Source organism: Natator depressus, chromosome 6, assembly GCF_965152275.1.
Source record: "Natator depressus isolate rNatDep1 chromosome 6, rNatDep2.hap1, whole genome shotgun sequence".
In the NCBI taxonomy this organism is placed as follows: Eukaryota; Metazoa; Chordata; order Testudines; family Cheloniidae; genus Natator; species Natator depressus.
In genome coordinates, this window is record NC_134239.1 from 92,855,271 (window position 1) to 92,880,640 (window position 25,370).

General features: G+C 41.3%; 1 protein-coding gene across 32 annotated transcripts in view; it reads left to right on the forward strand.

Moving 5' to 3' along the window:
• NRXN3 (neurexin 3) overlaps window positions 1-25,370 on the forward strand; it is a 1,373,290-nt gene that overhangs the window by 1,016,426 nt on the left and 331,494 nt on the right. For all 32 annotated transcript variants that reach the window (XR_012639977.1, XR_012639978.1, XM_074956036.1 and 29 more), the window contains one exon: window positions 17,095-17,276. Coding sequence is in view for 30 of the 32 variants with exons in the window: in XM_074956036.1 (XP_074812137.1) it covers window positions 17,095-17,276 (182 nt within the window). In the remaining 2 variants the exon portion in view is untranslated. The remainder of the gene's footprint in view (window positions 1-17,094; window positions 17,277-25,370) is intronic.

The window sequence follows — 25,370 nt, forward strand, 5'->3', positions numbered from 1 at the left end:
TAGTACTATGGTTTGCTCATACTGTGCTCCAGCCCTGCAGGGGAGCCCATAAATTAGATAAAGCTTGAACCATGGCAAGCTTCCTGTATGTGAGATAGGATACCTACCCCCCATCCTGCCTCCACCACCTGATGCTATTCCCTTGCCCTTGGTGAAAATACTTTTGTCTGTACTGGTGAGGCTGGGTAAGATGAAATCGACGGGAATGGAGCCTATGCAGTTGGCATGGAATCTGCCACCCATCAAGCTGTAGGACAAGAGGACGGAGGACCGTTATCTCGGGGGATTAAGAGGTACTACAGACCTAGAAATGAAGGGATGAACAACAAATCCTCTGTATTATTGCAGCATGCGCATGGCATAAAAAAGCGAGAGGTGAATCACTATATTGCATTTACGGCACAGGGAGAGAGAAACGATATGAAAAGACATCTCAGGTTTACTTGAAAGGTTGATGTTTGAGAGAGGTGGCAGAATTGTTCTCTACATGGAGTGTTAGCCTTTGGCACCTGATGGATGAACCACACACTTGGTGACATACCGGCACTTCCAGGAAGCACACAAAGTGAGTGCACTCTTAAGCAGTAGGAGAGTTTAAAAGGGCTTGTAAGAGTGGTAAAATTGAGGGTTGTGGCAGAAGTTACAGCTGCAGGAATGTAAGATAATGGTGAGTCTGCTCCAAATATACATGGTCTTAAGTGAACTTGATCGTTCCAGAACCAGACTCTTCTCACATAATTTCTCCCCATTCTTCTGTTGCTCATGATGGCCCTGTGCCAGCAACAAAGGCATGAGAGGAGATCATATTAACTTGTGCTGTGATTTGGTCAAGTCTTGTACGCTAAGTAGGACTGGACCTGATGAATATTTGGATGGGAGTTGACCCAGGCCAACTGGGGTAGTGTAGAAGTGGATGCTCTTGATTCAATAGGTGGTGCCATTCTACCTTTGGAAACACTAAACTAAGCTTCCAGCATAGTGGCAAGGAGTATTGTGTTGTGGAAGGTGGCACCTTTCAGAAGGTGCTCAAAATCTAGGTTCTGTCTCCTTGTGGCTGTTGAAGAGCCTATGGCATTTTGTGTTAACAGTAGTGTCCTGCGCAAATTCCAGTTTGCGTAGTTACTAGACTAGATGAATACTGCCAAAAATATTCGTTCGCAAAATACTTGCTCCCATTTTTAAGTGAGCTTGCTTTGGCCAGGCTCACATCTCTTTTGTGTCCCTTTTGCTATGGACATTCAAGGAATCAAGCATGACCAACAGCGAATTCCAAAATCGTATGTCAGTTTGGGCACACAAGTATTTGCACTGGATTTGCTTGTGCACACATCCAATCAGTGAACTGGAACAATGCTATGTGATTTACCTGACCAATCACAACGAAAAAACCCAGCTTGAATTTCAAATACGGAGTATCGATCCTCACACAGATTGATGATCAGTGCACAAAGACATTGGAAAAACCACAATGCATGGAATACATATGAGTGGAGACTAGATCTGAGGAAAGCATGATCCATGATTAGATGTTAGAAAGGGGTTAATTTGGGGTTGTAAATTATTTGTTAGCTGTTCGTGCAGCTTCAATAATTATATTCTGCCTCTCTAAATCCTCTTTGCAATTTCCACTGGATACTGTATACTTAATTTCCTGCCCTAAAGAGTTCTATCTTACTGTCTACTGTAGTTATTTATGTGGCACATATTACAGAGTGTCTGAGCACTGCAGTGTTGTTGTGCACCGTTAAACAGCTACTGTATTTTAACTCAGTGGTGGATGAAGTAATTCCTGCACATGTAGTTTGTATCAACCCACTTTGGGATTATATATGTAAAGCCATTTGGGATTAAGTAGTCCATAAATGTACAATAATATTAAATATAAAACCTGCTCTGGGTTAAGAAGTGATGGGTATTGTAAAATATAAGCCACCAGCACTCTCTGGAGAGACATCCAAGGCCCTTGCTTCAGTGCCCTGTCTGTGTCTGCAATCCTCAGTGCAGCCTTCTATGCTGCAGTCACAAACATTGTCTGCTGTTTAAATAATAAAGATTCAAATGAAAGGGTAGAGAAGTATTTTGATTCAGCGTTACCCAAGCAGTCCTAGTCCTTCCAACAGGACAAATGACACGAGTAAGGTACTACTCAGTGTGAGTAAAGGCTACAGAATCCGGCCCTATGAAAAGTCTTAGGGCTCAAGGCAAGCTAGTCATATGTAAACGTTTGCACTTTCTCTCCATTGCTGACTTTCTTGGCATGCTGTTGTTCTTGAAGGATCACAGTCAGTATATCAAAATAAGCACTTTATTGAGTAGTGTAAAAGAAGTTGCTGGCTAGAGTGTAAATTCTCTCACAGCACAAATAACTTAGCTCAGGAGCCCTTTTGTCCTGGGGGGTAGGGGCCATAAATTCTGTGAAAGTATCTGTCGCTCAGAATTGCTTTGCATTCATCATGACAGCCCTCTGCATCATTCATGAATGTCATAAGAGACTAAAGAATTGGCACTTCATAGTGAGGATGATTAAACAGCCATTACACTTGTCTTTTACTTCGGCACAGTACTTTTTAACAGATTGCATGTGTAACACTCCCACAGATCAACCTCTTACAGGCTAATTTCCTTTCATGGTGGTGGAAATGAAAGCTGGTTGCAAGAGGGGAAGTTAGGGAGCGTTATAATGCTGAGCAATTATAGATCACTTGCAAAGTGCTTTAGCAACATCACATAATTAGCCCTCACAACACTCTTTTGGGGAAAGGAGGGAGGTATTATCATCCCTGTTTTATAGATGGGGAAACTGAAGTACAGATTGATTAAGTGATTTGGCCAAGGTCACACAGCAAGTCAAGATGGAAGTTGCAACTGAAACTCTGGAGCGAATGCAATATTCCAGAATGGGTCACACCAGAGCGATATAGAGAGGCTCCATAATGAGATTCTCAAAAATGCATTTCCTTTTATTGTTGGCATATCCGTTACAAATGCAGTGCAATATGGTGCTTGTTACTAGGCAGAGAAGCTGGAGGTTCAAGGTTCCTTGATGTAATTTACTGAGCAATTATGGTCTAGTCAAGAGACTGGGAATCAGCAAAGGGCTGGGAGTTTAGAGACATGTTTTCTGTTTTGCCACTTATTCAGTGTGTGGGGTTGTGGAAGTAACTTAACCTCCTGGACTTTGGGTACGGTACTGCTTGCCCAACTCTGTAAAAGCTTACTGAGAGCTACTGCTGAAAAGATTAGCTGCATTAATTGGTATAAAACTATTATAAAGGTTAGATTGTATTCATTAAATGTAACATATAATTATTATTAAAAGTTCCAATGTTATTTAGTATTTATTAATCATGTGGGTGATTAATATTCCTGACCCATGTGTTGTATCTCACCACCAGTTGATATTCACAACTATCCCTTTGGTTGCATGTTTGTGAACCTGCAGAAATTGTAATTTGAGTCCAGTGTAGAGTGCCATGTGTGGTTAGTTCAGTGGTGGCACAGTGCCTTTGGGTGAACAATGATGGATCTGCTTGGATATAAGGTTACCTCTGGTAGTTGAAATAATCTGTTAGTTTAGCAGGTAGGATAAATCTATGCTTTGGAAGTGAGATGCTTAAAATTCCAACATTGCTGATGGTAACTGGTGTGTGGAAGCATGAAACGTTACACAGTTCCTGAGTGTATAATAATACCTAGCTCCTATATATAGCACTTCTAATTAGTAGACCTCAAAGTGCTTTACACAGGAGTTTGGTATGATTATACCCATTGTAGAGAAGGGGAGACTGAGCCATGGAGACATGAAGTGATTTGCCCCCATGACACTCAGCCAGTGGCAGAGCTGTGACTAGAACCAGGTATCCTGAATTCCAGTCCAGTGCTGTGTTCCCTAGGACACACTGTTCTTAAGAGAAACCAGAGTATGTAGGTGATGGGTTTTTTTTAAAAAAAAAAAACCTGCTGACAAAAACTTCTTCAGAGAGGACCTCTCCAAGTCTTTCAGACTTTTCCATAGAGAAGGAGCCTCATCCACAGAGTTCAGATCCAGATTTAGATCTGAGCTCCCCCCAAATCTCAGAGTGTTTGGAATTAGGGGTTTGCTTTGGCCCTTTCTCTGCCTTTGAATGACCTATAGAAGACTCACCAAATTGGTGGGCTACAAACAGTAGCATAACTAGTGGATGTTTCTTTGAGATAAAACCTGAGAGCATCACCTGTCATAGGAGGTCATATTGGAGCATCTATGCTTCCACCCCTTGTTCAGCAGATAAGTCTAGGCTTTCAGTTTTAATTTGCTTCTTCAAAGGACATTCCTGATTGCCATTTATCAGGCTTCTGTCTTGAAATGAAGGTATCTAAATGAAACACTTTCCTTGGCACTTTGTATTCTGCTGCAAGTGTGAATCCTGCCTGCTGCAAGCCCTAAAAAGATTAAAAAAGCAAATCTGTGCTCTAAGTTTCTCAATCTGCACAATGCCAGACAAAGTCAGAGGAGACAGGAACAATGGAAGTGGGGTGGAATCCTAGAGAATTATGTGTATGTGATCTCTCAGTTATAGAGATCACATACACATCCATGCCAGGACTTCAGATAACAGGACAGCACTGCTGAGAACCTTATAGCTGCCAATATATGTTTTTACCTATATGATAAAATATAGGCAGAAAGCTGAGGCATGGAGATAAGGGAAGACAGGATAAGTGACTGAATAAAGGACATTCCATTTCCTTTTCTTGGTAGGTGGACAAGTATGACATCTTTAAAAAACAAAGCAACCCCCCTGAAGCAGTAGAATTGACTTTGTATTTGGATGTCTGTTCAGATGTTTGACTCCATCAGAAGTTATACTGGGGTGGAGTTAATGTATTAATACAAACTCAGCAGGGCTCTAAGTTTATTTTGAGAATTTAAAGCTTAGGGTCTGGGAGTTTTTAGAATAAAAAAATTTATTCAAAATCGATCTGGTGTATGAGTCAACCATCCTGGGTGAATCGGCAAGCTTTGATCATGGTGTGTGTCAGGTAACTGGAGAATGTCATCCCTGCACCTTTAACACCTAACACAAAAACCAGCAGGTTAGAAACTAGGAAAAGAGTTTAGCAAAATTATATTTGTGTTGCTTAGAAAGAGGAGGGCAAATTCTGAGACTGTAATTTTTACACAACCTTTACTTGGGCAAAATTCCCATTGATTGGCCTGGATAAAGATCGTAGGATTTGGGTAATTGTCCAAAATTTGAAACTTGGATGCCTAAAGCATAACATCGATATTTAGGCAACTAAATAAGTGGCCTGATTTTCAGAGGTGCAAAGTACCCATAATATCTGTGGAATCCAGTGGACATTCAGCTGTTCTGCAAACCAGACCTCTAATTTGGCTGCTTAAATATGAATTTAAGTACCTGGCTTCAGGCACCCAAGTCTGAAAAATTTGAGCAGGATCCATGAGAGTAACAACTCTTGCCTGAGGAGTGGCGGATGCTCCAGTACAGTAGGTCTTTTCTGTTGCCAGTGTCTGTGATTAAGGAGAGTATGAGTGAACTATATCAAATTCAGTGAGGTATATAAAGAGGAGAGAGGCCACAGAACGATGAGTGAAGATAACCTAGTCTTGAAAAGCAAAAAGGTCATAGATTGAGCTAAGGAAAGGATTAAGCACTAAGGGACTTCAGGGAAACGTTGTTATGCAGAGGGCAATTAATATGGAGAAACTAAAGTGCTCCCAAAGGCAGCACTAGGGAATGTGGCTTGAATATATTCCAACAACAACAAAAATAGATAAATATAAAGGTCTGGGCCTATGGGACACTGTGCTTCCTGGCTCCTACCACAATTGACGGTGTAGCGCATCTATAGGATTGGTCCCAGAGTGGGGAAATATACATTAGAAAGAGCAACTGTTTGGGAGAATGTTGAATGGACCGAAATCGGTGGCTGCAGTCTGGCCTCCATCCATCCTGTCCTGTTTCTAGGTTGTTCTAGTAACATTCAGATCCCATAAACTTTCTGTACACACAGGGAGTGAATGTCCCTCACAGCAGAGCTGTGAATCCGGTTACGATGATGACTGATAACACTAGTCTCTGAGCTCTGCTACTTTGGCAGTCTGTCTCCTGGGCTTCTCTAAGGACATCCTCTCTGGGTGCTCTTTCTTTATCAAGCAGGTCACCCCGAAAAAGAAATCCTACTCAGATTTCAGCTCTTGTTTGGCAGTGGGATGCAGCTGAAAAACATTTTAATTTATCTCCATCAAATTCAACCAAGGAATCATCACCCAGCTCATTGTCCCTCTGGGTGTGTGTGTGGTTTTATCCCCTGCATCACCATATTCATTTTGACTATGAGAAGGGGCTCCCAAATTTTATCCTGCTAAGGGATACAATGGCTGCTTGCAGGAAAACTCTGGGCTGCATCTAGTTAGCACAAAATGGTCCAGATTGCACTCAGCCTTCGCTTTAACATGGAGATGTGGTCCCACAGAGAGTACAGCTGCAGCGTGTGATGCTCCAGTTCAAATCAGAAGACCTTCTATTGTGATCAAAGTGGAGCTTTGTATTAAAAATTAGGAGGGCCACATGTCCCTTTGTATAAATCAGTGGATAGCCTTTGGCCCAGGACCAACCTTTGGCAGTGGAGAATCAGACCCATTGCCTTCAATGTCTTTGCACCTGTGTCAGCAAGAGCAAAACTTGATCCTATATTTCCAGAGCCACTGTGTTTACATTGAAGCCATGCCTCAGCCAGCTGATCCCTGTTCAGATTCTTTGTTGCAGAGCGAAGGGTGCCGTAGTTGACATTTATCATCCTGAGGCTGTTAAATCCATGGTTATCTTTGGTCCACTTAAGCAGCTGCTAACCTCGAGGATTCTTCTGTGCTGGTGATGGGTAACCCCAAGGTACCCAGCAACAAATTTTCCTTGGGGAGAATATAAGTCAGACTTCCCAGTGCTTAGGAATTGGAGTCATTCATAGTTTGAGTGTAAATTATTTTGGACTGTGTGGCAATTCCAGGAGCACTCCCTTCTTCTCTCCCCCCACTCCTTCCAATCTCTCTTTTAATATGAACAGGAGTACTTGTGGCACCTTAGAGACTAACAAATTTATTAGAGCATAAGCTTTCGTGGGCTACAGCCCACTTCATTGGATGCACAGAATGGAACTTATAGTAAGATATATATATATATACACATACAGATAAGTTTGTATGGTAACTTCCAACTTATCTGTATGTGTGTATATATATATATATATCTTACTATATGTTCCATTCTATGAATCCGATGAAGTGGGCTGTAGCCCACGAAAGCTTATGCTCTAATAAATTTGTTAGTCTCTAAGGTGCCACAAGTACTCCTGTTCTCTTTGTGGATACAGACTAACACGGCTGCTACTCTGAAACCTATCTTTTAATATGGTGTAACTAATAAGAAATAACATATTGTCTGATCCAATTGTTGGCTAATGCCACACATACCAGGAAGAAAGTGACTTGTATTAATTTGCTGTCATTTTAAAAAGGAAACAAGGAAGGCAGGCACGATCCGAGTTGTTGCTTCCATTTTGTGTCAGGCTTGTATTGTTGTGGTGTTTTTCCTTTTTTTGCCATAGAAGAAGCCCTAGCTCCCTCGAATGTTAAAGCTGAGCAAGGATTTCAGTTTAATTAACGTCAGACAATGTGTGCCTTTTAAATAGAAGGATATGAGGATATGGTGGTGTTCGCATTAGGTCTCAGAGGGTTTGTCTGGGGAAGAGCAGGCATCTTGAAGGAAAAGCAGCTGGTCCATGAGAACTCTTTTAAGCAGGGAAGCGTTGCTTTCCAAGGATTACACTTTTGCCCTGGAAGCTTTGCATTTTCTTAGGGCTTTACATTTCTTCCATCTCAGACAATTTAAAGCTCCTGATACATAAGAGGAAAAAGACACCCTATCAATCATCTTACATATGGTACAATGCCTTTCTTCATTTTCTCCTTGGAAGAATCCTGTGATAGAATGGGTCAAATGAACCAGACAATTGATGATATGTCTATAGCCATTTTCAACCCCTTTTTCTAACTCCTCTGGGGCAGATAAGTATTACTAGATCCATTTTAGATAGGGGTGAAAGGCACAGAGAAATTAAGTGTTGGGCTTTGCGTCAGACAGTGGGAGAGCCAGACACAGAACCCAGTTTCAACTCCCAGCTCTGTAATGCATTGGTCAACTTAAAATATAAGGAATAATGTGAAGGTGAAAAAGTTGCATTAAAATAATGCTGGAAGTCTGGATTAACCCTCAGCAAATTAATTCTTTATAAGGGTAAAATGACCGTCCCTAGTCAACCCACTTTTGCCAGACAGTGAGTGATCCTGCATACCACAGGTGCCAATATGCATTGGGCATAATATGGTTAAAGGTGGGTTACAGGGGTAGTTCGTGGTGGTATAGTGGGTTAGGTCATTGTTTCTTTCTCTACCAGAGTCCTGGGTTCAAATCCTGTTTAGGTCCCAAGTTAGAATGATTTTGGTGGTCTCTTCCACCCTTTTCTTAGTCTCCATTTGTACACATCACAAAATAACCTTCTGGTTTGGCCTGGTAAGATCACCAGCCTCTGCAAGAGGAGGAGAGAAAAGGATAAAGACTGGGATAACAGGGCTGTTGCAGTTAAAGACTGAGCTGGAAGTTTGTAACTGGGCAAGCAGGAGTGGCCAAAATAAAGACCACAGTGCACTGGGAGACGTGAAGGGGTGGGTTTGGCTGAAGCTGGTGCAGTGCCCATCTGCACTAACCCTGTGCTGGTTGCTATTAATTTCTCTTTTTCTTGAACGTTAAACCGCCCACCAGTTTTGTAATTTGAATCATAGCCCTCCCTTCTCTTTGGTTGTGTTTTATGTTATTTTCCCATGGTTTTTTATTTATAATGACAGTAACTTGCTATCTCTTTCTATTATGTATATTACAATGGTTTGTAAAACTGTGAGATTTACTTGACAGTGACTCCCTCCATAATGAAATGAACGTTCATCACAGACAGACTTTGAGCCACACATTATTTGTCTGATACATAGCTCCCACTGGGGATTGCTCTGTTAAATACTTATTTCAAAACTGGAGATGCCATCACATAGCTGATATGTTAGTTAGACAAAGAACCTGTATGCAATACCACTATGGCAGGTTCAACATGGACAGTAGGAATTATAAAATCATGCAGCAGAATCTAGAAATGGAAAAGATCTGTGATACCATGTTCCCCATCAGATTTTCTAGTGTTTTGGTCAATCTACTTTAATCAGGCCCAAATGACAGGGATTCCACTACATCCATTTGCAGACTATTCCACGGCCTAATTGGTCACCCTAACAAGGAGTTTCTCCTGATTTCCAGCTGGAATTTTTCTTTTTTTTAATTTCATCCTGTTCTCCTACTTATATACCCATGTACCATCCCAAATGATTCCTTTCTATTTTTGGTGTTGATGCCCTTCATACAGTTTTGTCATGTCTCCTCCAAGACATGCTGTCCTTCATTAGATCTTTTAATTTCTACTCAGGGAAGATTGGTTGGGAGCACATCTCTTGCTAGGAGAGCATGTGTGGCACCTTTGATGCCCCCAGAAGGTTTAACTTTGGAAAGCATCATTCAGAAGCTGCTAGAAACAATGTCATAGTTTTCAGTTATACTCAGCTAATGAACGTTTGTTCCAGTAATGTAATGCTACTGTGGAGAATGTTAAGTAATGTGTTCTGTTAACATTGTTTAATGTATGGGGTTGCAAGGGAAGTACAACATGTGGTTGAACATGAGACAGTGATGTAACAGCTAAGGACTCTGTAAAGGCCTGCTTAGTTGCTAGGAGCTACCATGGAATGTTATTTTTTTCAAATTCCAGCTGTTGGGCAAGCTTGCTGGCTGGGAGTGGATTGTTTCAGGATCTCAATGATGGTTCCAGTAAGGGACTCTCCATTAGTTCATTCATTGGTTTACTTCTAAATTAACAAAATTAACTTACTCTGTTAATTTGTTCATTAGCTCTGGATTTGTGCTGTAGTGATGGGGATTGCCTGCAGTGACCTTTGAAGAGTAAGAACATAAGAATGGCCATTCTGGGTGAGAGCAATGGTCCATCTAGCCCAGTATCCTCTCTTGAGACAGTGGCTCTGAACACCTGTTGGCAATTTACAGTGATCAAGTATGTGAGGTTTTGCTCAAAGCCATGCCATGAACCTGCAAAAGAGGAGCAGCTCTGCCTCCCCGCAGTGGCAGAACTGAGATTAAACTAATCAGTGGTTAGTTTAATGAGTGGTTGAACTGCACGTGCTATAGAGTGTCACCCTTTGTTCTGAAGCACTGAGAATTGTTCTGAAAAGCCAGTCCTCACTCAGTTTACACTCAGTTTAATTTATTCCTTTCAGTGAGAGCTTTGCCTGAGTGAGGACTAATATTTGGCCAATTGAAGTTTGGGCTAGAACAGCTCTGTCTGTTTATCTTGTCCATCCCCACGGCTGAGGCAGAAATATTCTCTGTAGTACATTCTCAGTAACCTGTTTTTAAATGACTCTGGAAAGCAGTGACATTTCCTGTACATCCTATTGGAGACAAACCTTGTCTCTTGATCAGTTTCTCTTGATATTCAGCCTATGCTTTTCTTTGCTCAATTTTACCAATTGCTCCAATTTACACTCTCTTGTTAGCACCCTTACTAGTGATAGAAGAGTGTATGCAGAACTTAGGTATAGTGAGATAGGTGGCAGCCTTATATCTGCATTTCCCTGCCTTTGTGAGTTTGTCAGACCTTTAATCTTATTTTAATAAGATTTTCTGAAAGCACTAACCACCCTGGTAAGCTCTTAGGTCTGTGTTATTGAATTGCCACTTTACAAGGCTACTTGGTACAATTGTTGCCAAGGTCATCTGCATTATTTGAATTGGGTCCTGCTTCACACAGCTAAATTCACTTAATTGTTTGTGATGTATTAGTGATTCCATCCTTACAATAGTCTTGTTACAGAGAATAAGCTAAATAATTTCAGCTTCTTGGTAATGTGCAAATCTTACCAAGAAAAATGACCAAAATGCCATCATAGCAAATTTTCCTTTAGTTGAACTGATAGCTTCTTGCTAGCAAGCAGAAAATTTACATGGTTACTATTATTAATAAACATAATAGTATCTCAGCACCAGCATACTAAGCACACCGTGAAGCGACTTATCAGAACTACTGGGCTCAGCAGAAGGTGCATAATGGGACTGTATGTATCCATGAAATAAAAAATCTAGCTAGGAAAATATAATAAAGTTATGCTGCCTGGGAACTTTCAAGTCTCCGATTTCAGAAATAGCCGGCCTTTGTGGACATCCGTTTTTCTCCTTATTAAGCAATTTTTTAAAATAATTTCTCAATCCTCATAGAAAATTGTATAAAAATAACACAGTATCATCTATATTTACCTAAGATTTCATGCAAGAGAACAAAGGCATGATAATGAATTGAGGGGAAGGAGCATGCCATATGTCTTGCATGTTATTTCTTAGGTAGAAAATATTATCTTTAGATTTATATTCTTCACAGTCTGTGCTGGATTACCAGAATGAACAGGAGCTTTAAGCATGATGACTAAGGGGTCCAGACCATGGACGGAGATCCTGCTGTATTAATTTAAATGCCAAAAGTATCATCTGAGTTTATTGTAAGAGTTTATATCCCACGTCCCTTGTAATTTGCCTGCTAAAAATCTTTTTCAGCTCCAATATAATGCAGATATACATACCAGTGAATATTTGCAGCATATTGTATCTCCACTAGTAGCATAATGCAGGGGTTCTCAAACTTCATTGCACCGTGACCCCCTTCTGACAACAAAAATTACTACAAGACCCCAGGAGCGGGGACTGAAGACTGAGCCTGCTGAACTCCACTGCCCCAGCCACGGGGGCCAAAGATGAACCCCAAGGGCTTCAGCCCTACCTTAAGTACATGGAGAACAATTGATTGCTGTCCTCTTTATAACAGCCTGTAACATATATGAAGACTGTTATCAGGTCCTCAGCTCCCTCCCCAGTCTTATTTTCTCAAGACTAAACATATCCAGTTCTTTTAACCTTTCCTCAGAGGTCTGGTTTTCTAAACCTTTTATCATTTTTGTTGCTCTTTTGTGGACTCTCTCCAATTTGTCCACATCTTCATTAAAGTGTGGCACCCAGAAACAGACACAGTACTCTAGATCTCCTGTGTCTTACATGCGATGCTCCTGTCATTTCATCCCAGAATAATAATAGCCTTTTTTGCAACTGCTGTCTCATATTCAATTTGTGATCCACTATGACCCCCAGATCCTTTTCAGCAGCACTACTGCCTAACCAGTTTTCACCATTTTGTAGCTGTGTGTTTTTCCTTCCTAAGTGTAGTAATTTGCATTTATCTTTATAGAACTTTATCTTGTGGATTTCAGACCAATTCTCCAATTTGTCAAGGTCATTTTGAATTCTAATCCTATCCTCTAAATTACTTGCAATCTCTCCAAGCTCAGTGTCATTCACAATTTTATAAGCATATGTGCTACTCCATTATCCAAGACTGAGATTAGATGAGGAGTCCAGGGAGGGAGACTAGGACTGGGAACCAGTGGGGCTGGTGGGAGGGGAGACACAGATTGGACAGTTGGGAGTGAGGAACTGGGACTGCCAAGGAACTGGGGACAAACAGTTGGAGGTAGGGACTTGGACTGTTTAAGCAAGAAGTTAACGGGGTGGGGAAGAGACAGGCTGGGACAGGCACAGTTTGGAGAGGACAGTGGAGAATGAGTCAAGCTTGGTCGGGAACAGGCAGAAGAGTCTGTGCTCCCTAGAGCCCCTGCCTTTCAGGAGCATAGAATGGAACCCAGAATTCCTGAGTCTCACTATTCGTCTGCTATCAGCAAATAGCTGTGAAACCCACTGACGAACCGTGTCTCATCCCCCTCTGGTGCTGGTCCTCATAGAGGATGGTATTCTACTATTATTATTATCAGTTAGTCTGTTACCTCAAATGGCAGAGGCCTGTGCAGTGGAGCTAAAGGTTCCATCCCTGCTGATGAAGCATGTGGTTATCAATACGATGCCACATGATGGAATTTGTTTTTTCTTTAAAAAAAACAAAACACCTACGTTTAAAAGAATAGAGACATGAGGACTTCTTGGTTACGGCAGTTGAACACTCCCCTGAAGCAGTGGATTCTATCCCTGCCTTTTCCAGAGTTCCCATGTGATGCTAGGCAAGTCACTTACACAGATGGTCAATAATCGTGTGTTCCTTATTTACTAGGTGCTGAGCACTCAGAACTGCAGCTGAAGTCAACAGAAACTGTGTTTTTATCATATCAAGTGTTCTATAATGCTAAGTACTCTGAAAATTAGGCCCTGGGGTCTCAAATTGAGCACCCAAAATTAGTGGAAACTTCTGACCTTAGTCTCTGTGACTTAGTTCCCCATTTGTAAAATAGGGATATTACCACTGCCTCATCTCACAGGGGTTTTATGATGATAAATTAATGAATGTTTGTGAAGCTCTCAAGAAAAGCCAAAGAGGAAATGAATAATTCTATCTTCAGAGCAGGGTTTGAATAGTGTGCACTAAATAAGGCTTAGGGACACACACATTGAACGATGAGGATAAAACAAAATATTGAATAGCTTCTCATTAAGTGATCATCATGTATCCTATGCAGTGCAGAAAGCAGGGTCCTATGGAAAAAAATAGTATGTGATCATGTAATTGAAGATCTGATCATAATGCATATGCACAGGAGGGCCAAGTTAAGGTTACCCAGGCAACCTTAATTCTGGCATTTCCTAACTTTTGAGTGCTCAATTTGGAACTTTAATGTTCTTATAACACGTTTTGTATGTGTAATATATAAAGACACATAAATGAGTCAGGCATTATTTTTAACATGATTACCGTGTAGCATTAACTGTATATCTCTTTTTTTCTCTTTGTGTTCTTCCTCCTCCATCTAATATTCTCTTTTAATGTTTGCATCTTATGATTTCTGTTTGGAGTGATTACTTTATTCAAATTTTGTAGCAAATGATTAGTGCTACACTATTTAGGATTTTTCATGTCATAATTATCACTGGGGCATGTTTACATGTTCAATATGTAAGTGAAAGTATATACATGCATACATTTTTTTTTAAATTATATTTCAGGTAGGGAAAGTTACACAGAAGTCAGCAAACTGGACTGCCTACCATTCTGCAGATAATTCTGGATCATGTACTGAACAGTTGCAGTACAGTAGGTTTCTGTTATAAGGATCAGTTTAGGTCGCCTGCTCTTCTGATTGTTACAGCTGAATGATTACTGTGCACAGAGGCATAAAACTGAGCTTCCTGAAGTCAGGCCTAGAAGCAAATCTCTGTCCTGCGAGGAGAGTATGAGCTTTGCTAGGCAGTTGAGTGCCGTCACCAGCCTATACAGTTATAATTGGCTGTAATTGACACTTGCAGGAGCTCTGACATGCTCTACCTGCAGCCAAATGGCACTCAGAAAAGTGAGGAAATCTCATCTGCCTTTGGATATAGCAAAGACATTCCTTCCACTCTGATCCTTGCAACTGAAAGGCCCAGTGATCAGAATTAGGAGTGAAGGCCAAGCACACGAACACATATGGGAACAACTTTTGGAAATGAGGGTTTGGTCTACAGAGCCAGAAGTGATCAGAAAAGCTCAGTACACTCAAACTCAGATGTTGATTTTTCTTGTGTTATTCTGTAAGCCAGTGTAATATAATATATAAAACATTTAGAACTAGCTAATAAACTAAAGAGGAAAGATATTGGTAGTTTATGCACTTATTGTGGGCTGTGTGAATTATCCGTACATGGAGAGAAGCTGTGGATAATTCATTACACAAACACCTCTAATTAGTATGAAAAGGCTTTAAGTGTACTTGTAAGAATGGATGATAAACAAACAGTTTACACTCTGCAGTAGTCACACACCTACCATTACACTCCACAGCTGAAGGTAAAGATTCAGTTAGAAGGTAAGAATTGGGCGCTTGGTCTCTGTCTGAAGAGTCACCATTTCTGAAATTGGACTAATACATGCTCACAGCTCTGCTCTGTCTTAGTTCTGGGTTATGAATGAAATGTCATACAAGTTTATTTACAGTTACTGAGAGTATGATCCAGTGGGTATGCACAGGACTAGGAGTCAGGGGACTTGAGTTCTGATTCTGATTCTGGTTCTGTCACTGACGTGGCCTTGGGCAAGTCACTTTCCTTCTGTGTGCCTCAGTTACCCCATCTGTGAAATGGAGATAACAACACTTACCTTCTTTTGCGATGCATATTGAGCTCTCTAGAGAAAAAGCCCTACATAAGGATGAAGTTTATTGTTTTTATTTCTACTTACTTACATAAAACAAAGAGCCTCAATGGAGTTGTGGCTTTGCAGCCAGACTCATATGTGAGCCAGTTTTGGTACCAAATGACCCAAGCAATATCCAACTGTACTTAATTCACTTTGAGATTGTTTGTTTAATTGCGGGTGTTCCTGATAAAAAATAAATGACCTTGTAGCCTCCCCTAGGTAAACTATGATCTGAAGTATATTCACCCAGTCCCCCTCTGCTTCCCATTGATATCCCATGCCTGCTGCTGTTGGTGGAATCCAGTTGGCTGCATTTAGTATTGCACAGTTCATTGTGACCCTTAGGAAAAGTGCATTATAGACTTGGGTGTAGCTCAATGGTTGACGAATTGGGCCTCCTGCATGTGTTGTTCCCAACCTTACCACAGATTCTCTATGTATATAAATCTCCCCACTGTATTTTCCATTGAATGCATCCGATGAAGTGAGCTGTAGCTCACGAAAGCTTATGCTCAAATAAATTTGTTAGTCTCTAAGGTGCCACAAGTACTCCTTTTCTTTTTGCGAATACAGACTAACACAGCTGCTACTCTGAAACATCTCCCATTGTGACCTTTAGGGCCATATTTTCTAAAGAGCTCAGGGACCACTGTGATGAGCTCTTTTAAAAACCTGGAACGGGGCAAGTCTGAGAATCTGGTCCTTAGCCTGTCTGGGTCTCCGACCTTGTATGTAAAATTGATCCTAATAGCACACCTCTTCCTCTGGACATTAGCTCTGGATCTCCAAGAGAGGCTGTATACCAAGTTTGTGAAGTGGTGTCTGTTTTTTAAAAGCAGTGCATTACTTGGCATTGCCCAGGCTTGTGTGAACGATAATGAACACACAGGCTCTTGATAAACTCTGTAGCTGTCTTTATTGCAGATGCTGCTTGTCTTGATTTGGATACTATTACCTGGAGCACACTTTAGCAGGATGTGTACAGTATCTGTCATTGGTGATTTATTCCTTCCTAAAAGGAAGCAGCATTTATCTATTTGTGGTTCCCTTGTTAATACTGTGTGGATACACTAGGGTGTTGTGAATAGCATAAATGTTCATTTAAAAGGATCTCTGAAAGTATTACTGCTGGCGTAGAAGCCATAATTATCTGAATGGCAAACTTTTTAAAGTTCTTGTTGTTTTATTTTGCATCTTGTTTTACTGAAAGATAACAGTGCTACGTTAATGGGAGGGGGAAAGAGTGGGTGTATTTTGTGTACTAGAAAGCCGTTCTGCTTTCACATCCCCTTCAATCAGGAAAGGCATCCAGCAATTCAGAGCCATTGTTCCGCTGAAAAGAATATGCCATTCTCTGGGAGGAAGAGTCCTTGTGTATATGGTGGGAGAGGGGTATAATTCCCCATCTTGTGACTTTCTTGGATGAGATGTGGAATTAATGCTAGTGTTTAGGAAGGCTCACTACATTGTTTGTCACAATGCATAAAGGTTTTTGGAGACAGTGCATTATCAGTCTTCTGCTAGTACCCAGTGGAATGTAGAGTATATCTCTTTAACTAACATCTGCTCTGTATTATTTCAGTTTTCCTGTGTCTTTAATTGAGGGTGACAATAGCCTCACAGGCCTTAGATTTCATCACTTGTGCTAATGAAATGCTTGTATTTGGATATATTCCTCTCTGCAGCCATTACAGCGTTACCACACACGGCAAAAACCATAGTGAACGAACACCTCCCTCTTTGTTTTTCATTTTGCAGCTGGTGCCACATATATCTTTGGGAAGAGTGGAGGCCTCATCCTGTATACCTGGCCAGCAAATGACAGACCCAGCACAAGGACAGATCGTCTTGCTGTAGGCTTCAGCACGACTGTGAAGGATGGCATCCTGGTTCGGATCGACAGTGCTCCTGGGCTCGGCGACTTTCTGCAGCTTCACATAGTGAGTACACACCCATGTCTATGCCAGACCTGGGTTTCACTTTTGCGTGCATCAGTAATGTGGATATATGTGATGGGTGTTCCTGAAGAGTTAAAGATGAGTGTTGCTTCGGAAAAGGAAGGTGTAATCATTAGATGTATGATTAATGGGATCACTCATGGGATCAGGGAGGTAATGCTTCCTCTTGACACAATGCTGGTTAGACAATATCTGGGGAAGTCTATTTATAGATTTGGGTACTATCCTATTGATAGAATATACAGAGGAAATTGAGAGAGTTCAGAGAAGAATAAATAGAATGAGAAGAAAATGGGAAGGAATGAACTTAGATAATGAATCAAAAGACTAATAATGTAAAACAGCATGTGTCAAATAGATTCTTCACTTTCTATGTCTTCAGCACACACTGAGTTTAACCTCCCCAGGCATTCCTTCAGGGTCCGGTTTATTTAGCTAAGTGTGATACACTTGGTCCCACTGAGGTTTGTGACAGAACTCCCATGGAATACAATGGGAGTGTGATTTACACTTACATTAGGACTATTTTATGGCAATGTTAACCCACCCTGCCCTGTGCAAAAGCCTGGAAATGATGGAGAGTATGGTTCCCTTTACCTCATCCCCTTTTCTTATTATACATTACAAAGAAGATACAGTGTTCTCACTGGGTAGCAATAAAAGAAACTTAAATGCCAGGCCAGATTCTCAGCTGGTGTCGATGAGCATAATTCCATTCACATCAATGGAGCAATGCTGTTCCACACTTGCTGAGGATCTGGCTCAATGGATATAATTTGGGATTATAAAAATTTGATTTCAGTCACAGAAATAAATTTTAATAATGTGACTGGGAAGGACATAGGCCCAACTTCTGACAGAGATGTTAGAATCAAAAGCAAATCACTGGAAAACTTTGAGATGAGGGAGAAAATGGAGCCCTGTGAGCAAAGCAGGAGGGGAGACTAAATAGGAGCTTTCCAGATTTTTCAGGTAATAGGTTTGCAGCCTAAGAAGTTGGAAGTACCAGTCTAGGCCACCTCCTGTTCAGCAGTTTCTGCTCTAACTCACAACAGGGATTTGGTTGTTTTTAACACTGAGAATGGGATTTGAAGCCATTCAATCTTGATGGCAGTTTAGAGGGAACATAGCTGAACAGGAGGCTTGCTACGGCCCAGCATAAAGGGACCAATATTATAAAGTGTTGAGCATCTTACACTGCCATTGACTATTAAGGGAGTTGAAGATGTTCAGTTTCTTATAGGAGGCACTCAGAATTTTATGGGGTTTTCCTGAGTCAGGTGTTGGAACCTAAAGTGCCATCCACCAATACTGCTATTAGGAAAAGTGATTGTGAGCCACTGATCAAGTGAAAATGGATCCCCCAATCCTAACAATACAGTGAGTCTGTGAAATGGATATAAACAAAATGCCAGGCATACAATGAGAACATAATTGGCCAAGTGTAAAAAGAGAGAGATTGTCAGTGATAACTTTGGGTTTCTCTTTACTTTTGGATCATTTGTTTAGAAAGCAAACGAGATTGGGCAATCTAATATTGCCCATAAATTGCTGAAGTGTTTATAAGGGGAATGAGTGTAATAGTAATTAACACCAACATATTCTCATACAAGTATTTTCTTTTGTCTGGTAAAGATTTTGGGGATATATTTCCAGGGCTAAACTCCAACCATGACTCGATAAATCATGTAGCATGTGGTCTTATGCCACAGTGATTATATGTGTTCGTTTACTGTCCTCTCCAGTCTATTGATACGAGAGAGATGATTATTATTTGATTATCGTAGCACCTAGGAAACCTGGTCATGGACCAGGAACCCATTGTGCTAGGTGCTGTGCAAACACAGAACAAAATGCTGGCAACTTATTACTGTGACGTTCACTCATGATCGAAGGAACAAAAGGCTGGCAGCTTACATTTGGAACCCAGAGCAACTGTCTGCTTCCAGTTCAGTAGTTACTAATGATGGTAAAGAACTGTGCTCAGTGCAGTATTTCTTTGTCATCAATCTGACTATAATGGGGTTTCTAGATAAATCATGAGCACACTTGTGATTTCTACCTTGCTTTTGGTATTTATCGTTCAGCTCTTAATTATGTCGAAAGTAATCAATCAATCTACCAGAACTTTTTACATGTGTGATTTTATACCAGCACAGAACTTTGCTGGGATTATCAAAGCAAATCAGAAAAGATCTTTGTGAAATAAGAGTCCATTAATAAAGAATTGTTTACTTCCAAGATATTCAAATTTTTTTTCTTTTTTGCTAGTAATATTTAAAGCTTGTCCTGTATACTCTAAATGTGTTTTGATCGCTCTGCTCTCTGTGAGGACTGGGACCGTTCAGCTGGTTTTGGACACTTTTGCTTTGTATAATTGAAGTTATTAACTGTGATTGATGTTTGCAATAAAAATGCTGCAGGCATTGTTTCTGGGTAGTTAGGCCCATGTGTGCCTTAGGATGCTCACAAGCAGCAAATGCAGGGCTAGTACAGATTTAATATCTCCTGTTGTGTTTTGGTCATTACGGAGTAAGAGTATTTGTGTAAGCCATTCAAGAAGGGGAGGAGGGCACTGCTATTCTCATCTAGGTACCCTGTCTCCTGATATGTACCTCTGACCCTGCCAAGGCCCTAATGGGGAACCCAGTCTGAGAGAGAGACTCATACCAACGGACACAAAAAAAAATAGAGCAGAAAGATTGAAATGATATGGTTACTGGTTCATTGAGCATCCATAATATTTTGTGTTATCTCAGTTTGATGATTCAGCATTTCTTATGTAAATTAGTCACAATCATAACAATGAGTTAACAGCAGGTTTGGGTCCTGTTGGAGATAAATTGCTATCTAAAATGAGGGTTGCCACTTGAAACAAGAGACACTTATGAGATGGGGCCATGTATGGTTTCCAACCTCCCTGAATTTCTGGTTGCTTTTCTTGAACAAAGATCTCTTCCAACTTGCTGAAAACTATTGCACTGCGATCAACTCCCCTGTATTTGGTAGATAACACCTGCAGTGAGACCCACTCACCTTCCAAAAGTCTGCCATTACCTCCACTGGAAGGATAAGTAGGACACGTATTCTTCCTGATCACAAGAGATATGAGCCAGGGAGAAAAAGACAGGGAGGAGCAAAGGGGGATAAAAATGGAGGAGAAAAAAATAATGGTGGGAAGAGATTAGGATGGAGATGGGGAACTAGAATAAAGCGATTAAGCCAATGGTAAAAAGAGGGGGAAGAATGGCCAGATCACTAGAGAGAAGAATTCTAGAAGGAAAAGTGGAAAGTAGGAAGAAAAGCAAGAGAAAGAAGGAACAACAAACAAACAAGGGGGATGGTAAGTGATATAATGATGACATTTACTTTATACAATTTTAATAATGAATGATTTGGCTGTTTTCAACAACAAAATATTTCAAAATTCCCAAGCTGTGGATGGTCACTGGGAGGGTCCTGCATCCTCATTTCCCTGTGTTTGGATGTTGTAGATCTGGGTTTCTCACAACACAATTTTGGTGGCCTCAGAGTGCGGCCACCAACTCTTGCTGGTGGCCATTCTGACAAATTTTCCTAAAATACTTAATTAACTTTAGGTAAAACAAATAAATATGCACATATACATGTCCAAATCATTGTAATTGATTGATGAAGGGTTGGGGTTTTTTTTGCAGACTCAATAATACAATTAAAGTACAGTTGTATTTTGGTGCCCCTAGCCCCACTGCTTCCCCCAATCCCTCACAGATCCCCTTGGCCCCCACTGCCTCCCCACCCCACACACTCCTTAAGGCTCCCCATTGCCCCCCTGGACTCCACTGCTTCCCCTCCCCCACCATTGCCTCAAGCTCCCTTTTGCAGCCTTGCATCCCAGGCTGAAGCCCACCCCGGGAGCCTCCAGCTGAATCAGGGGAGGGGGGCTGAAGCCCACTCTTGGAGTCCCGCAGCTAAAGATGGGAGGGGGTGCTGAAGCCCTTCCCTGGAGCCCCTGGGCACTGCAGCGACGCACCGTTCCTTTGCTCCCTCCCCCATCTCTGCCCAAAAGGCTGTCCTGGTCGCAGGAAAACCCCCTGGTGTCCGCATGCAGCCATACTGCCACATTTGAGAAACGCTGCTATAGATCATCTCCATTTTCTGTTCAAAAGTTGTCAGTTAGCTACTCTTGCTCCACCAGACTGTCTCGGATTTCCGGCTGGTGGTAACAAGAGTTGACAGCAACCATTTCCTGGTGATTAGCAGTGACGATATTTAGTCTCAGTGGTGTCTAAGATGGTGAGTAAGATGACACCTGACCTTCATATTGTGAGCTATGGATAACAAATGACAGGTACCATTTTAGAAATTGCCAAGATGACTCCTACTTAATTATGTTAGTGGACACTTTCTGGTGTCTTTTGTTCTTTCACCCATGGCAGGCAACAGAGAGAAGTTGCAGGGCATTTATTATCTCATTTTACTTTCCATATACTGGAGGGGTGTGTTTGTGGAAGTTATCCTATTAATCGTGTCTGTATATAATTTACAGTGAATCTGCTTGGATTAATTTTTCCCATTATGAGTCTTTTAGATACTGTGGAGATTTGTGTGTTGAGGCATCTGTTTCCTATGACTAGAATTTATAACCCCTGTAACTCTTTCCCGCCTGATTTCAGTGAGACATGAGCTACCAGCCCATGTATCATGCTGATCCATGTGGTGTATGAAGCATGAGGTGTTTATATACACAACACTACCGGCACCTCCTGGAGGTGAAGTGTAATAAGGAGGTGTTTTCTGCTATCATGAGGTTTGCGTGGCATAGGTGTGCGGGTGGTGCTCTCAGAGTTGTGAGGAATCTCTTGTAACAGGTAGAGTTCTAGAAGGCTGCAGGCTTAAGTTATGGTCAGATGTTTCTACATATTCATTCTCCTTAGTCTGCAACAGCTGTCATTTCCTAATTTACACCATGCAAAATATCTCACAGAGTGAATAGAGGGAAACAGGACAGTTGTGGGTTATGATAGATATCCTCCTCCTGATGACTACCAAGAGATACATCACTCACTCTGTGCACTGATGTTTTATACTGTTGTCTTTCATTTGTATGTTTGTTGTAAACCATCAGCTCACCTCTGGTTTATCCTGAGTGTGGTTATGAGGTGGTTAGATTGGCCCACCTCTGAATTCTTGGGTAGACCTGGAATAGGTTTGGAGAAGGAAAACTCTAGGCCTGATCCTCAAATCCTTACTAAGGAAAAACTCCCAGTGACTTCAAAAGCAACACTGCCTGAATGAGGTCAATCCAGTGGGAGTTGAGAGTCGTCAGTGCCACTCATTGTCCGATCAGAGCTGAAGGCTGCAGGGTTTGACCTAGAATTATTTTGGATCTCAAGAACTAACCATGAGGAAAGTGAGAAAAAGGCAGTCTTCTCTGGCTTGGAGGGGACCTGGATAAATGGAGGCTGAGAGGGAGAGAATAGGGCTGAGGTGTATCCATTGGGTTGAATTTGGTTTTCTTTTATTTTCAGTGCATTAGTGTTTGGAAAACAATTTCCCTACCATAGCTTGTTCCAAGTGACAAAGGCCTGTTTGGGTTTCCTAGGCTGAGGAGCTTTAACAGCTCATAAGTCACTTGTGTGGAGAGAGCCTGCTGGGGACACTCAGGGCAGCGTCCAGCCTAAACATGCAATCTCAGCAGAGATAAGAGTTGGGGATGGGGGCAGGAGCGCTGAAGAGGGGATGTGATGAAGTAGGTGTTTTCTGAGATCTATGCAGAGCCGGTATGTTTAAGATAGGGTGTTTATACCATAGAGATTATAGTAATTCACATTTTGCACTTATATACAGCTGAATTGGAATTAATTTGCGAACTGGATACAATTAACTTACACTTGAATAAAGACTGGGAGTGGATGGGTCATTACACAAAGTAAAACTATTTCCCCTTGTTTATTTCCCCTCCTACTGTTCTTGTCAACTGCTGGAAATGGCCCACCTTGATTATCACTACAAAAGGTTCCCCCTCACCCCGCTCTACTGCTGGTAATAGCTCACCTTTCCTCATCACTCTTGTTACAGTCTGTATGGTAACACCCATTGTTTTATGTTCTCTGTGTATATAAAATCTCCCCACTATATTTTCCACTGTATGCATCCGATGAAGTGAGCTGTTGCTCACGAAAGCTTATGCTCTAATAAATTTGTTAGTCTCTAAGGTGCCACAAGTCCTCCTTTTCTTTATACACCTTGTGTGTTCAAAGTCACTTCAGACATGAGATACTTTGGCCTTCCTCACTCTTGCATCAGCCGTGGTTTTGTCCCAGAGCTCTGCATTTGCTTGTTTCCAATGTTGAACCATGTCTTGTGCAAAGTGGGCCAAATTCAGAGGATATAAAAGTGGGTGTGATTTACTTCCACTGACACCCTCTTGTTAGTTGCTTTTTCTGCAGCTCTTCATTCTCCCAGGAGCTTGGTGTGTACATTTAACCAAGTTCGATTCCCTTCCACACCCCTCCTTGCAACTACGTCTACACTGTGAGCTAGAGGTGTGATTCCTGCCTTGCACAAAAACACTTGAGCTAGCTTTCATTAAACTAGCATGCTACAAATAGTAGTGTAGGCATGGTAGTATGGGTAGTGGTGAGTGGAGGTACAGGCTAGCAGTGCATAATACATTATGCACAGGGTTCAGGTGGGTTTGTACTTGGTACAGCTCCTGATTGCCACTTCCCAGGCTACCCCCACGCTACTATTTTTAGCACGCTAGCCAAAAATGAGAGCTACCCACGAGTATGTCTATGCGAGCTGGGAATCACACTCATAGCTTCAGGTGTAGGTGTAGCCTTACAATTCAGATTTGGCATGAAATTCTGGTTTCGGTTACATTAACTAATGTAAATCCAGATAACTCTATTGAACTGAATCCTGATCTCATTTATTCTGGTGTGAACCAAAGTAATTCCATTGTTAATGGAGCTTTTCTGAATTTATGCCGGTTTAATGGAGAACAAATTTTGGCTGAGTGACTTCAAGGGAGGTTACTCCAGATGTATATAAGTGTGTCTGAGAGAAGATGTGTAAGGGGGAGTGAAGATTATGTATTAGTAGATGTGAGTTTAAGGGAGACTCAGTTGTCATAATTTTCATTCTGAGTGGGGAGGAAGATGGTGTAAGTTACACAAATTTTGACCCAGACTTGCTGCTGAATTTGGCTCAGTTTCTCTATGTTTGGGACACATATGGGATGCTGGCATCCATAAGAAAGAAGGAAATGTCTGACAAATAAGGTTAGTAACTGTTCCAGAAATTAAATTCCACTCTTAGTGGCCAAAGAACAGGACTCTAACCGGTGCACAGCTTGTGTAGGTAATGTCTTTCTCACTTCTCTTATTGAACATTTGAGGAGAGTGATTGTCTATCCAAAAGCATAACAGTCGTTTAATCAGGAAAACCATAATCCTTTTACCATTGCTGAATGTCACTTTGTGTGGTGCATTCTGTCAGGCTGAATTTCTCCACACTGTTACTTCGTACACAGTACAATTGGCTTCTTTACTGGTCCTGTAACTCATTTGGCCAGATTCATCACTGGCGTAACTCTATTGAAGTCAATGGAATTATACAAGGGATAAATTAGGCCCGGTGTGCGCTATAGTATTTTATAATCTGTCAATAAAAAGACAATCCTCCCTGAATCCAGAAGCCTATATTCAACTAGACAAGACACAGAAAACAAATGCATCCTAAACCTGGTCTTTAAAATGGAGATAGTACTTTACATTCTTCTCAGCTCAAATGGGGACAGAGTACCAGATGTGAGGGACACTGCAACTAAAAGCTCATGATCTAAAGGCCTTAGGTTTGTTTCTAGGGGCACCTGAAGGCCCCTGTATATTTCTGGATAGCAGAACCTCAATTGGTACAAAAAGAGAATGGAGGTCACTGAGATACATAGGACTATATTAGAAAAGTGTGTTGAACAGCAACAAAGCCATATTTTATGTAACACAGCCCTTAATTGGAACAGGCCTATATTTCTGGAAAGGTAGCTTGAACATATCTGTACGTGTTCAAGGAGATAAGGAACCACAACGT